Raw genomic sequence first — 14,517 nt, 5'->3', positions numbered from 1 at the left:
GGGAGGAAAGAAGGGAGGGAGGGAGGAAGGAAGGGAGGGAGGGAGAAAGGGAGGGAGGAAAGAAGGGAGGGAGGGAGGAAGGAAGGGAGGGAGAAAGGGAGGGAGGGATGGAAGGAAGGAAGGGAGGGAGGGAGAAAGGGAAGGAGGGATGGAAGGAAGAAAGGGGGAAGAGAAGGGAGAAGGGAGGAAGAGAGGGAGAGAGGGAGAGAGGGAAGGGAGGGAGGGAGAGAGGGAGGGAGGGAAGGAAGGGAGGGAGAGAGAAAGAAAGAGAGAAACAAAAAAAAAGAAAAACAAAAAACAAAAAGAAAAAAAGAAAACAGGCAGAGATCGGAGCAATGTGGCCACAAGCCAGGAAACACCTGGAGCCACCAGAAGTTGGAAGAGGCAAGGAATGGTCCTCCCCGGAGCCTTCGGAGAGAAGGTGGTAGTTCTGATGCTTTGATTTTGGACTTCCAGACTCTGGAACTGTGAGAGAATACGTTTCTGGTTTTGTGGGTTTTTTGATGTTGTTGTTGTTTGTTTGGTATAGCATCTCACTCTGTGGCCCAGGCTGGAGGGCAATAGTGCGATCATGGCTCACTACAGCCTCGACCTCCCAGGCTCAAGCAGTCCTCCCACCTCAGCCTCCCAAGTAGCTAGTACTACAGGTGAACACCAGCACACCTGGCTAATTTGAAACTTTTTTTTTTGAGACGGGGTCTCCCTTTGTCTCCCAGGCTTGAGTGCAGTGGAAGGATCATGGCTCACTGCAGCTTCGACCTCCCAGGTTCAAGCTATCCTCCTGCCTCAGCCCCGCAAGTAACTGGGACTACAGGCACATGCCACCATACCCAGCTAATTTTTTTTTTTAATTTTTTTGTAGAGATGTGGTTTCTCCATGTTGCCCAGGCTGGTGTCCAACTTGTGAGCTCAAGTAATCCACCTGTCTCAGCCTCCCACAGTGCTGGGATTACAGAACTGAGCCTCCACAGCTGGCCTAAAACCTTTTTTGTGTAGAGAGAGTCTCACTACGCTGCCCAGGCTGGTCTCCAGCTCCTGGACTCAAGTGGTCATTCCTCTTCAACCTCCCAAAATGTTGGGATTACAGGCGTGAGCCACTGCGCCCAGCCAGTTTTGTTTTAAGCCACCAAGTTTGTGGCAATTTGTTACAGTAGCTACAGGAAATTCATCCACGTTTCCCTGCCTCCTTGTCTTCTTTAACAAGGGGCAGTTTGGGCACGGCGGCTCATGTCTATAATCCTAGCACTTTGGGAGACCGAAGTGGGTGGACTGCCTGAGCTCAGCAGTTCGAGACCAGCCTAAACAACACAGTGAAATCCCGTCTCTACTAAAATACAAAAGAAATTAGCTGGGCGAGGCAGCGTGCACCTGTAGTCCCAGCCATTTGGGAGGCTGAGGAAGGAAAATTGCTTGAACCCAGGAGGCAGAGGTTGCAGTGAGCTGAGATTGTGCCACTGCACTCCAGCTTGGGCAACAGAGTGAAACTCCATCTCAAAAAAATAATAAATAAATAAATAAACGAAAGGGGACAGCACTTGGCTGGGCATGGTAGGTCACGCCTATAATCCCAGCACTTTGGGAGGCCGAGGTGGACAGATCTCCTGAGATCAGGAGTTCAAGACCAGGCTGGCCAACATGGTGAAACCCTATCTCTACTAAAAATACAAAAATTAGCTAGGCATGGTTCTGGGTGCCTGTAGTCCCAGCTACTCTGGAGGCTGAAGCAGAAGAATTGCTTAAACCCAGGAGGCAGAGATTGAAGGGAGCTGAGATTGTGCCACTGCACTCCAGCCTGGGTGACAGAGTGAGACTCTGTCTCAAAAAAAAAAAGGAAAAAAGAAAGGGGACCACAATAATATGTCAGCTTCATTTGGATTGTTGGGAGAATCCAGAAGGTTTAGAGTGCTTAGCATGTGTAAGGAACAAGGATGAGAAGGCTACAGCACAGACCTGAGGCCAGACTGCACAGGTCTGACCCTGAATTTAACTTCGCCAGCTGCCTGGCCTTGGGTGAGCTTTTTAATCTCTTTGTGCCTCAGTTTCCTCACTTGTAAAATAACAAAAATTACCTCTTAGGATGTCATAAGGCATAAGTTCTCAAACTTTTTGGTCTCTGAACCTCTTTACACACACACACACACACACACACACACACACACACTGAAATATATATATATATTTTTGAGACAGTCTCACTCCGTTGCCCAGGCTAGAGTGAAACAGCATGCTTTTGGCTCACTGCAACCTCTGCTTCCTGAGTTCAAGCGATTCTCATGCCTCAGCCTCCCTAGTAGCTGGGAGTACAGGTACATGCCACACATCAAGCTAATTTTTATATTTTTAGTAGAGATGGGAGTTTCACCATGTTGGCCAGGCTGGTCTCAAACTCCCGACCTGAGGTGATCTGCCCACCTTGGCCTCCCAAAGCCTGGGATTACAGGTGTGAGCCACTGTGCCCTGCCTTGAAAGAGCTTTTGTTAGGTGAGTTATATCTGCTCATATCTACTGTAAATGGAAGTTTATAATCCCAGCTACTCAGAAGGCTGAAGAGGGAGGACCACTTGAGCCCAGGAGTTTGAGGCTGCAGTGAGCTATGATTGCACTACTGTACTCCAGCCTGGGCAACAGAATGATACCCTGATTCTAAACCAAAAAAAAAAAAAAAGGAAATGAAGAAAGAAAAATTTAAACTGATGCTTTACAAATATTAATTCAAAATAGTAAACACATTACATGTTACCATAAATTTTTTTAACTTTTTTTTTTAGAGGCAGTCTTCCTACATTGCCCAGGCTAGACTCGAACTCCTGAACTCCAGGGATCCTCCTGCTGAAGTAACTGGAACTTCAGCTTGGGTGAGCTTTTTAATCTCTCTGTGCATCCATTTCCTAATTGCCACCATGCTGGCTAACATATGGGTTTTTTTTTTTTGCTGTTGTTTTTAAGATAGGGTCTCGCCGTGGCACTCAGGCTGGAGTACAGTGGCGTGATCACAGCTCACTGCAACCTCTGCCCACTTGGGCTCAAATCGTCTTTCCACCTCAGCCTCCTATGTAGCTGGAACTACAGGCACATGCCACCACACCTGGCTTTTTTTTTTTTGAGATGGAGTCTGACTTTGTCACCCAGGCTAGAGTGCATTAGCATGATCTCAGCTACTGCAACCTCTGCCACCCAGGTTCAAGTGATTCTCCTGCCTCAGCCTCCCGAGTTCCTGAGATTACAGGTGCCTGCCACCACACCTGGCTATTTTTAAATTTTTTTAGTAGAGATGAAGTTTCCCAGGGTTCTGGGATTACAAGCTTGAGCCACTGCAGCTGGCCTTTCTTTTCTTCTTTTTGAGATAGGGTTTCACCATGCTGTCCAGGCTGGTCTGGAAATCCTGGGCTCAAGTGATCTCCAGCCCTGACCTCCCAAATTGCTAGGATTTCAAGCATGTGTCACTGTGCCAGGCCTATATATTTTTTATTTATTCTTATTTTATTTTTCTGAGACAGAGTTTCGCTCTGTCACCCAGATTGGAGCATAGTGGTGTGATTTCAATTCACTGCAACCTCTGCCTCCCAGGCTAAAGGGATCCTCCCACCTTGTCTTCCTGAATACACAGGACTGCAGGTTCTTGCCACCACATCTGGCTAATTTTTTATTTTTTATTTTTGAGAAGGAGTCTCACTCTGCCACACAGGCTAGAGTGCAGTGGCGTGATCTCGGCTTACTGCAACCTCCACCTCCAGGTTTCAAGCAATTCTTATACCTCAGCCTCCTGAGTAACTGGCACTATAGGTTCTGGCCACCACACCCAGCTAATTTTTGTGTTTTTAGTAGAGTTGGGATTTCACCATGTTGGCCAGGCTGGTCTTGAACTCCTGAGCTCAAGAAATCCACTTCGGCCTCTGAAAATGTTGGGATTACAGGCATGCAGGCATGATCCACCTCACCGGGCCTTAATTTTTTAATTTTAATTTTTTTTTTTTTTTTTTTTTTTAGTAGAGCATTCTTACTATATTGCTCAGGCTGGTCTAGAACTCCTGAGCTCAAGAAATGCTCCTAGCTCAGCCTCCCAAAGTGCTAGGATTACAGGCACGAGCCATTGCACCCGGCTCATATGTATTGTTTAACGAAAAAATCATGCTATGCTGCAAAATTAAAAAAAAAAAAATCTTGCCAACAATGGTACTGGGTTATGCTTTTGCAAGTCTAGCGTCTTGCTCATTAGAAGGGAGCTGGGGCCTCAACGCTGCTTCTGCGCTGTCAGCTGCAATCCACCGTTTTGTGTTGAGCATAGGAAGAAAACCCAGCCTGAAACTGACATGCAGCTGGAGAAAGGGACAACCTCCCAGAGACCCTTTGGATACTGGGGACCCCAGCCGTCCTTAGGCCACACTTTGGGAATCAATGGAGTCGGGATTAAATGAGGTAATATTAGTAAAACACTTAGAATAATTCTTGGCACATAGTAAGCGCTGCATATTTTGTAACTACATGTAAAGCAAATATTCAATACATTTTAAACTTTTACAATTTGGGGCCAGGCGCGGTGGCTCATGCCTGCTATCCCAGTGCTTTGGGGAAGCCAAGGCAAGAGGATCACTTGAGTCTAGGAGTTTAAGACCAGCCTTGGCAACATAATGAGCCATTAATAGAGACACCCATAGTGTCTCTATTAAAATCAACAAATAAAAAACCTTTTAGAGGTGCCAGGTTGGGGTAGTGTTTCATGGGTACAAGCGCATTAATTAGGTTTCTTCCCTCAAGGAGCTAATAGTCAGACGGTGGAAACATATCTGCAACCACACGGTGAAAACTCAGCATGCTAAGAGCAATTTTGAAGGGGCAAGCAGGGGGCTCTGAGTTTGCAAGGGGGTTCCTTAACTCCTGCATAGGGGGCGGGGAGGGTGGATGGGTTCTGGGTTCAGGAAAGGTTCTCCTGGGAGTGGGGAGGGTGTCTGATGAACAAGCGAATTTGGCCAGCCCAAAAACACAGGGGACCTTCGGACAAAAAAACTCGTGGTGCTGGGATGATGCAAGGGGGCTTCGCTCTACTGTAAAGTGGCATTTATGTCACCAGGAGCCGCTGATGAATGTGGCTCTGGGAGGGGGCGCCCGGCCGCTCCGGGAACCCAGCACTCCTCAACACTTCTGCCCTTCTCCGGGCACCTCTGCAGGTCGGCCTGGTGGCCGGGTCTGCGGGGAGGGCCTGCGGCCGGGGGAGGGTCCCCGTTTTCTTCCGGGGATGAGCCCCAGCCCCGGGACCTCCTCGTGACCCCTCCATCCCTCTCCAAGGCCAGGGCCACTCGCCGGGGCAGCGAATTGTCCCGCGAGACCAGCGCCCCCGGCCCCCTCTCCCGGGGCGGCCTGGACCGCTACCGGCGGCCGGGTTGGGGGAGGAGCCAGTGCGGGGCAGGGGAGGGGCGGCCGGGGCGCGGGTGCTGGGCGCCGCGGGTTCCGGGCTGGAGAGGGGGGATCCGGGGTGCAGGCCGCGGAGTCGGCGCTGGGGGGGACCCCGGGGCGCCCCCGGGCGGCGGAAGGCGGGCGCGCCCCTGGCGAGGCCGGGATCGGGGCGGGGCGCGCAGCCTCCCCGCGGGGGGAGCGGTCACCCGGCCTCGCCGCCGCCGCTGCCAAAGTTTCCCGGAGGAGCCGCGGGCCGCCCTTCCTTTCGGGCCCAGCGCGCGGCCTCCCCTCCGGCCAGCACCGCTCCGGGGCGCCGGGCCCGGCTCCACTGAGCGCAACTCGGATCTCAACTTGGGAGGCGCCGCGGGCCTGCGCACGCGCGCGCCCTCCCCGCCTCCGCCTCCGCCGCCGCCGCCGCCCACTCGGGAGCAGCTCCCGGCCGAGCCCGGTGCCCAGACCGCTGCCCCGTGCACCCCGCGCACCCCGCGCCGCCGCCCGTGCCCGCGCCCGCCGCCCGCCGCTCGCTGCGCCCTAGCCCCCGCGCCCGCTGAGCGCGCCCGCCCGCGGCCCAGGCTGGGCCCGGCCGGCGCGGCCCTCGACAGCGGCAAGTTTAGGAGTTGCACGAGTTTGCGGGGCGGGGGACAGGCCGGGAGGGCGGCCATGGAGGAGGAGCGGGGGTCGGCGCTGGCGGCCGAGTCGGCGCTGGAGAAGAACGTGGCAGAGCTGACCGTCATGGACGTGTACGACATCGCGTCTCTCGTGGGCCACGAGTTCGAGCGGGTCATCGACCAGCACGGCTGCGAGGCCATCGCGCGCCTCATGCCCAAGGTCGTGCGCGTCCTGGAGATTTTGGAGGTGCTGGTCAGCCGCCACCACGTCGCGCCCGAGCTGGACGAGCTGCGCCTGGAGCTGGATCGCCTGCGCCTGGAGAGGATGGACCGCATCGAGAAGGAGCGCAAGCACCAGAAGGTGGGCGGTGGCCTCGGTCTTCCCGTCCGGGCAGTGGGCCCGCGGGGACCCAAGGGCCCTTCCACCTTGGGCAGCTGTGGGTGCGCACGCGTGTGTGTTCAGGGACCGGACCAGAGGAGACCCGACGTGGGGAGGGAGGGAGGCCCTGTAGCTGGCAGATACCACCCGAGAGATAAAGAGCTGTTCTCTGGAGTTCATTCCCACCTTTACTGTTTAATAGCTGTGTGACTTTGGGTAAATTACTTAACCCCTCTGTGCCTTATGTCCTCACCTGTCAAATAGTGATCAAAATAGGACCCACCTTAGAAGAATTAAATGGGACCATATAAGCTAAGTGCTTAGATAGTATTTTTTTCCAGATATGAAATAAGTCCCTTGCCCTCCTGTGTTACCCAAGAAGATGTGACATCAGGCCCCCTTCTTCATCTCCACCACTAGTCTCCCCAGAGCAAAGGGAATTTGACCTCCACCCACTGAGCTTCCTGACTCCCAGTCTCTGGGTTCATATTTGCAACTTTCTTCCCGAGACTCCCCTAGCTTATGAACCTGTGGCAGGGAGTGTTCTCTCCTCTTTGATTTTATCCTTAATCCTCACAGGATTCTGTAGGGATTATCTTCATTTTACAGATGAGGAAACCGAGAGTCACAGTGGGAGGAGGGATTTATCCCAAGTTAGTGGTGAGAGAGACCCAGGCCCTGTGTCTCCTCTCCACCCTGTTTGAATTGGGGGAAAGGGATGATTTGGGGCAGCTTTAAGGCTGAGCCTCTGCCTGGGAACAGGAGCCTCTCTGAATCAGGGTCTCCCCACTGGGCCTGGAGTCCAGACGAGGTTCCTGGTGAAAAGGAAGTGAAAGACATGTGGTTTCCTGCCCTAACCTCAGCCAGGGATGCTCTTGCAGCCCCTTCAGAGTGAGAATGGGAGGAAACACCTTTCCTTGAGGGATCAGTCTGCCTGAGCAGTCTCCAGCTTGCTGTTCAGCCTCAGGAAATACAACTGACTTCTCTGAACCTCAGGGGCAGGGCATCCCCAATTGTGTACTTGGATGGATCTCTGTGTTTTGGAGGAAAATAGCCAAAGCTGGGTCTGAACCCTTAACCTGAGGGCAGATCCACTGGTACTGGCACTATTGCCATGTTTGACTGTGTTTGTCCTCATGGGTCCCTATGCCCTAGGGACAGGAAGGAAACTCCGGCTCCCAAGAGTTGACCAGCATTCCAAGGTCACTCTGGGAGCCTGAAAATGCTGTGTGCTATAATTAATTTCAGGACTCCTAGAAGCGGGGATTTTGGAGCTAGATAGCCTGGTTCCAAACCCTACCACTTACAGGCTGTGTTGACCTTGGGCAAATCACCCGGTATCCCTGTGCTTCCATTTGCTCAGTTCTAAAATGGAATAGTAATAGTACCCCCTCGAAGAATCGTGATGAGGTTTAAAGGAGTTAATATAAAAGACACAGAAACCGTTCAGGACAGAACCTGCCCATAGCAAGGGCTTTACAAGTATTAAAATTCTTTATAGGCCTTTAGAAGTGTTAAAATTCTTTATAGGAGAGACATTCAATGAGGTGCTCACAGGCTTGTATTAGGAAACCATCCCCACGCTAAGCACCTCTACTCCTACCCTACAGGCCTCCATCGCTCCTAGAGGGTCAAGGAGGCAAGAGATCTTGGAAATCCTCTCGTTATTAACAGGGACCAAGGGGCTTTGCTCAGATCACACAGAAGTCCTGGTGTCTATACTGTCCCCCCACTGGGGCTCTTTAGTTCTGTTGCGGGGGGGCTGGAGACACCCCTGGAAGCCGTTGGAGGCCACCAGGCCTGAAGTCACGTGGAATTCTCAGCAGCGGCACTTGCCTCTGGAACACAGTCAGCGGGGAAGTGATCGCTGTGCGCCCAGGGCCAGCGCTTGTTCACTTACACTGGGGATGACCTCTCCTCAATCCCACCCAGCCCAGACCCCTTTACTTCACATTCCTGGGATGGAGAGAGACTTGTATGATTTTTTTTTTTCTTTTCTGCAGTCTCAAAGGCTCTTCAAGGTGATATTTTCACAAAAATCTTCTTGGCATGTCCTGATTTAGTCTGTTTGCCTCCTTTTCTCTTCCCTTTCCCCTTCCTCTTCCCCCTTCTTCCTTCTCTCTCTATCTTTTAGCAATTATGGCTCCAGTAAAACACATATACTGTCTTCCCCCTAATCCTCCCAATAGACCCACTCGCTCACTTCCACTGCTCTGGAAGTGACGCAGGCCACAGATCTATCATGTTCTGTCTTGTTGCTCAGTCTGCAACCCTTTTGACAGGCCATAGTGAGCACAGTGACCTTCTCGGTGCCATGGCTCTGCAGAGAAAAGCAAAATTTCATGTCAGGCAGCAGGTGGATAATGAGGAAGAAAGGAAAAACACAAATAGATTCTAGAAAGCAATGGCTGGGCTGACCAATGGCGTATAACATATCAGACTGTGCTATTCATTCACTTGTTCAGTAAATATATTTACTGAGTGCATACTGTGTGCCAGGCACTGTTCTAGACACTGGGGAGACAGTAATGACCATGACAGATGAGGCTTTGGCCCTGATGAGCCTGACTTTTTAGTGCAGTGCTATACTAGAGAAATATGATGTCGCTTTGCCATGTTAATAAAAAATAGTGAGGTTGGCCAGGTACAGTGGCTCACACCTGTAATCCCAGCACTTCGGGAGGCCAAGGCGGGCCGATCACTTGAGGTCAGGAATCCAAGACCGGCCTGGCCAACATGGCAAAACCCCATTTCTACCAAAAATACAAAAACTAGCTGGGTGTGGTGGCGCTTGCCTATAATCCTAGCTATTCGGAAGGCTGAGGCAGGAGAATGGCTTGAACCTGGGAGACAGAGGTTGCAGTGAGTCAGGATCATACCACCACATCCCAGCCTGGGTGACAGAGCGAGACTCTGTCTCAAAACCAACAGCAACATAAATGAGATCTTTGCTAGGAGTCGAATAAAAAAATAAAAAACAACCACAAAAAGTGAGGTTCATTTTAATATATCTTATAGGACTCAGCATATCCAAGTTCTTTTCATTTCAACATGTAATCGGTATAAAAACTTATCATTCACCATTTTGCACTCTTTTTTCTACTACATCCTTGAAATCTGGCGTGCCTTTAATCCTGCTGCCCACTTCCACTCAGACCAGCCACGTGCCAAATGCTCAACAGCCACGTGTGGCTAGTGGCTTTTCCATGGGATGGTACAGTTCTAGCATGAGGAGGAGATAGAGTTTTTTTGTCCTTTTTAATCTTGAGTTAGGGGTGTATCATCCAGCCCAGAGTGCAGTGATGGCATCACAGCTTACTGTAGCCTTGACCAACTGGGCTCAAGAGATCCTCCTGCCTCAGCCTCCTGACGAGCTAAGATTACAGGCATGCTGTAATTTTTTTCCATTCAGAGACAAGGTCTCACTATGTTGCCCAGGCTAGTCTTGAACTCCTGGGCTCAAGCAGTCCTCCTGTCTTGTCCTCCCAAAGTGCTGGGACTACAGGCATGAGCCACTGTGCCCAGCCGAGATAGATTAAAAAAAAAAAAAAGTCAGGCTGGGTGCAGTGGTTCATGCCTGTAATCCCGGCAGTTTGGGAGGCCAAGGCAGCTGGATCACTTGAGGTTAGGAGTTTGAGACCAGCCTGGCCAACATGGAGAAACTCTGTGTCTACTAAAAATATAAAAATTCGGCCGGGTGCGGTGGCTCACACCTGAAATCCCAGCACTTTGGGAGGCTGAGGCGGGTGGATCACAAGGACATGAGTTCAAGACCAGCCCGACCAACATGGTGAAACCCTGTCTCTACTAAAAATACAAAAATTAGCCGGGTGTGGTAGCACACGCCTGTAGTCCCAGCTACTCAAGAGGCTGAGGCAGGAAAATCTCTTAAACCCAGGAGGTGGAGGTTGCAGGGAGCCAGGATTGTGCCACTGCACTCCAGCCTGGGCGACAGAGTGAGACTTTGTCTCAAAACAAAACAAAACATAACAAAAATCAGCTTATAAGTGCCATAAAGAAAATAAAACTGGGAGACATGAAAGAGACTGGCTAGGGTGGCGGTCTAACATGTGGGGCAGTCAGGAAGCCTTCTCTGAGGAGGCGACATCTGAGTTGAGACCTGAATGAGGGGTAGGAGCCAGCCACAGATTGATCTGGGGGAGAGGCGTTCTAGGCAGAAGACATGGCAGGTGCAAAGATCCTGAGGTTGGAATGCATTTGGCTTGTTTGAGGAACACAGAGTCAGTGTGGCTGGAGCAGAGCGAGTGAGGAAGAGGACTGGGAGATGAGTCAGGAAGGTGCTGGGCTCGGCTGAGGGATTTGCGGACTTTTGGTGCTGAGGGCAGGTGAAGGAGATGACTGATTAGGGCCGGCCTCTCGGGAGAGGCTTTGAGCTGGTATAGAGGCAGCATGAGATTCTGAGTGGTCAACTCAGGGGCAAGAATTGGCATCCCGGCATCGACTTCAGTTCATTGAGAGAAATAAAAAAAAGAACTGAGGGTGAAGGTCTGTATTCATCCCTGTGGCTGCTGTAACAAATTACCACAAACTTATTGGCTCAAAACAGCACAAATGTGTTCTCTTTTTTTTTTGAGACATTGCCCAGGCTTAAGTACTGGGCATGACCATGGTTCACTGCCGCCTCAGCCTCCCAAGTAGCTGAACTGCAGGAGTGTGCCATCACACCCGGCTATTTTTTTAATTTTTAGCCGAGATGAGGTTTTGCCATGTTGCCCAGGCTGGTCACAAACTCCTGGGCTCAAGCCATTCCCCTGCCTCAGCCTCCCAGAGTACTGGGATTACAGGTGTGACCCACCACGCCTGGCCAGAAATGTATTGTCTTATCGAACTGGGTAATTCAATATTATGGCTACAGTGTCATACAGTATTATAGAAGCATATGGGTCCTATCAACATGGGTAATACTGGAGAAATTTCTGGAGGTCAGAAGTCGGAAGTGGGTCTCACTGAGTTAAAATCAAGATGTCAGGATGTCTCCACTCCTTTGGGGGGCTGCGGAGGAGGATCCGTTTCTTTGCCTTCCCCAGCTTATGGACTCGGCATTCCCTGGCTCGTGGCCCCTTCCTCTGTCTGCAAAGCCAGCAGTGGGGCATCTTCCCATCTCCTTCACATTCCTCTAATGCTGACCTGCCTTCCTACCTCTCACGAAGACCCTGGGATGACATCAGCCCACCAGATAATCCAGAATCATCACCCCATCTCAAGAGCCTTTTTTTTTTGAGACACAGTTTCACTCTGTCACCCAGGCTGCACAATCTCTGCTCACTGCAACCTCCGCCTCCCGGGTTCAAGTGATTCTTGTGCCTCAGCCTCTTTAGTAGCTGAGATTTCAGGTACACACCACCACATTCACCTAATTTTTTAATTTTTAGTAGATAAGAGTTTCTCTGTGTTGGCCAGGCTGGTCTTGAACTCCTGAGCTCAAATGATTCTCCTGCTTTGGCCTCCCAAAGTGCTGGGATTACAGATGTGAGCCACCATGCCCAGCCTCAAAAGCCTTTTTTATTTTTTAATAAAAAAAGATGGCATCTCGCTCTGTCACCCAGGCTGGAGCGCTGTGGCGCAATCACAGCTCATTGTAGCCTCCACCTCCTGTGCTCAAGCGATCCTCCCACCTCAGCCTCCCAAGAGCTGGGACTACAGGCATGCGTTACCACAACCAGCTAATTTTTAAATTTTTTGTAGAGACGGGGTTTTGCCATGTTGCCGAAGCTGTTCTTGAACTCCTGGCCTAAAGCAGTGCTCCCACCTCAGCCCCCTAAATTACTGGTGTGATAGGTATAACCCACCACACCGTGCCTAAGTCCCTAACTTAATCATCTCTGCGCAGTCCCCTTTGCCACGTAAGGCAACATATTCTCAGAGACTAGGACCTGGAGGACTTTGGAAGCTGTTATTCTGCCTGCCCCAGCCAGTTACACTTGACTGATGTTCTCTGAGCATCTGTGAGCCCAGCCGATGCCCACTGGGAGCAGAGAGGAACAGGGCTGGATGTGCCTCATTTGCTTCCAAGCCCCACCTGCTTGTGGGAAGGTCAGCATGCCCTCCCCATCCCTCCCCCACGACTGCCGCCCCCCACCCTGCCCTTCACCTCCCCTGGTGACCTTGAACCCTCGGTGCCAGTACTAGGCTATTACTCCTCTCGTCCCCAGTGCTACAGGTTCTGACAAAGGAGGTGGGTCTGAGAATTTATTTAGCAGATGGACAGAGGCATGCCTAGCATGCGGCCACCTGGCCGCTTGTGATGGGTGGTAGGGATGGAACAGAGATTACATGTTGTTAGTGCTTTCTGGTGGCTGGGCATGTTCTGGGCACTTTACTCATAGTAACTGTTTAATCCTCACACCCACCCTTCCTGGCAGATCCTACATTGTTCTCCTCATTTCCAGGGCACCGGAAGGTTGAATAACTTACCAGGGTCAGCTAGTAAGCAGCTGGAACAGGATTCAAACTTGGGTCAACAGGCTCCGGTGTCAATGCCTTGAACCACTATTTATTTTATTTTATTTTACATTTTTCGAGATGGAGTCTCACTCTGTGGCCCAGGCTGGAGTGCAGTGGCGCGATCTCGGCTCACTGCAGCCTTTGCCTCCCAGGTTCAAGCAGTTCTCCCACCTCAGCCTCCCGAGTATCTGGGATTACAGGCACATACCACCATACCCAGCTAATTTTTATATTTTTGTAGAGATGGGGTTTTGCCATGTTGACCAGGCTGGTCTTGAACTCCTGACCTCAGGTGATCCACCTGCCTCCCAAAGTGCTGGGATTGCAGGTGTGAGCCACTGTGCCTTGCCTATTTTACTATTTTATTTTATTTTTTGAGATGGAATCTCATTCTGTTGCTCAGGCTGGAGTGCAATGGCTTGATCTCGGTTCACTGTAGCATCCACCTCCCAGGTTCAAGCAATTCTCCTGCCTGAGCTTCCGAAGTAGCTGGGATTACAGGTGCCCACCACCACACCTGGCTAATTTTTTGTGTTTTTAGTAGAGATGGGGTTTTGCCATGTTGGCCAGGTTGGTCTCGAAATCCTTACCTCAAGTGATCCACCCGCCTTGGCCTCTCAAAGTGTTGGGATTCCAGGTGTGAGCCACTGCACCCTGCCACCATCAATTTTAGAACATTTTCATCACCCCCAAAAGAAAATCTATACCTATTCACAGTCATTCTTCATCTTCCCTCTAGCACGCTGGCTCTAGACAACCTGTCTGCTTCCTTTTTCTCTCTTTTTTTCTTTTCCTTTTTCTCTTTTTCTTTCATTTTGTGACAGATTTTAGCTCTTGTTGCCTAGGCTGGAGTGCAATGGCTCAGTCTCAGCCACTGCAGCCTCCACCTCCTGGGTTCAAGAATTCTCCTGCCGTAGCCTCCCAAGTAGCTGGGACTACAGGCATGCACTACCATGTCTGGGTCATTTTTTGTATTTAGTAGTGACGGGGTTTCACCATGTTGGTCAGTCCAGTCTCGAACTCCTGACCTCAGGTGATCCACCCACCTCAGCCTCCCAAAGTGCTGGAATTACAGGCGTGAGCCACCACGCCTGACATGTACATGTACATGTATATGTATATGTATATATGTATATATATATATATTTTTTTTTTTTGAGATGGAATTTTCCTCTTGTTACCTAGGCTGGAATGCAATGGTGCAATCTCGGCTGACTGCAACCTCCACTTCCTGGGTTTAAGCGATTCTCCACCCTCAGCCTCCGGAGTAGCTGGGATTACAGGTGCCTACCACCATGCCAAGCTAATTTATATATATATATTTAAAAAAAAAGACGGGGTTTCACCATGTTGGTCCTGCTGGTCTTGAACTCCTGACCTCAGGTGATCCATCCACCTTGGCCTCCAAGTGCTTAGATTTCAGGTGTGAGCCACCACGCCCGGCCGCCAAGCTGATTTTTATATTTTTAGTAGAGATGGGGTTTCACCTTGTTGGCCAGGTTGGTCTCAAACTTCTGACCTCAAGTGATCCACCCATCTCGGCCTCCCAAAGTGCTGGAATTACAGGCGTGAGCCACTGTGCCTCGCCCTGCTTCCTATCTCTATGGATTTGCTGATATTGGACATTTTTTAAAACTGATCATATAACATTTGACCTTTTGTGTCTGGCTTCTT

General features: G+C 50.8%; 1 protein-coding gene across 6 annotated transcripts in view; it reads left to right on the top strand.

Annotated features, from left to right (window-relative positions):
• Positions 1-5,811: 5,811 nt before the first annotated feature.
• The window catches only part of RILPL1 (Rab interacting lysosomal protein like 1), a 59,309-nt gene continuing 50,603 nt past the window's right edge, over positions 5,812-14,517 (top strand). For all 6 annotated transcript variants that reach the window (XM_035258072.3, XM_035258076.3, XM_035258071.3 and 3 more), the window contains exon 1: positions 5,812-6,360. In XM_035258072.3, coding sequence (XP_035113963.2) covers positions 6,052-6,360 — 309 coding nt within the window. In that variant the 5' untranslated portion in view covers positions 5,812-6,051. The remainder of the gene's footprint in view (positions 6,361-14,517) is intronic.

This window comes from Callithrix jacchus, chromosome 9 (genome assembly GCF_049354715.1).
Source record: "Callithrix jacchus isolate 240 chromosome 9, calJac240_pri, whole genome shotgun sequence".
Lineage (NCBI taxonomy): Eukaryota > Metazoa > Chordata > Mammalia > Primates > Cebidae > Callithrix > Callithrix jacchus.
This window is presented reverse-complemented; position numbering and strand designations above follow the sequence as displayed.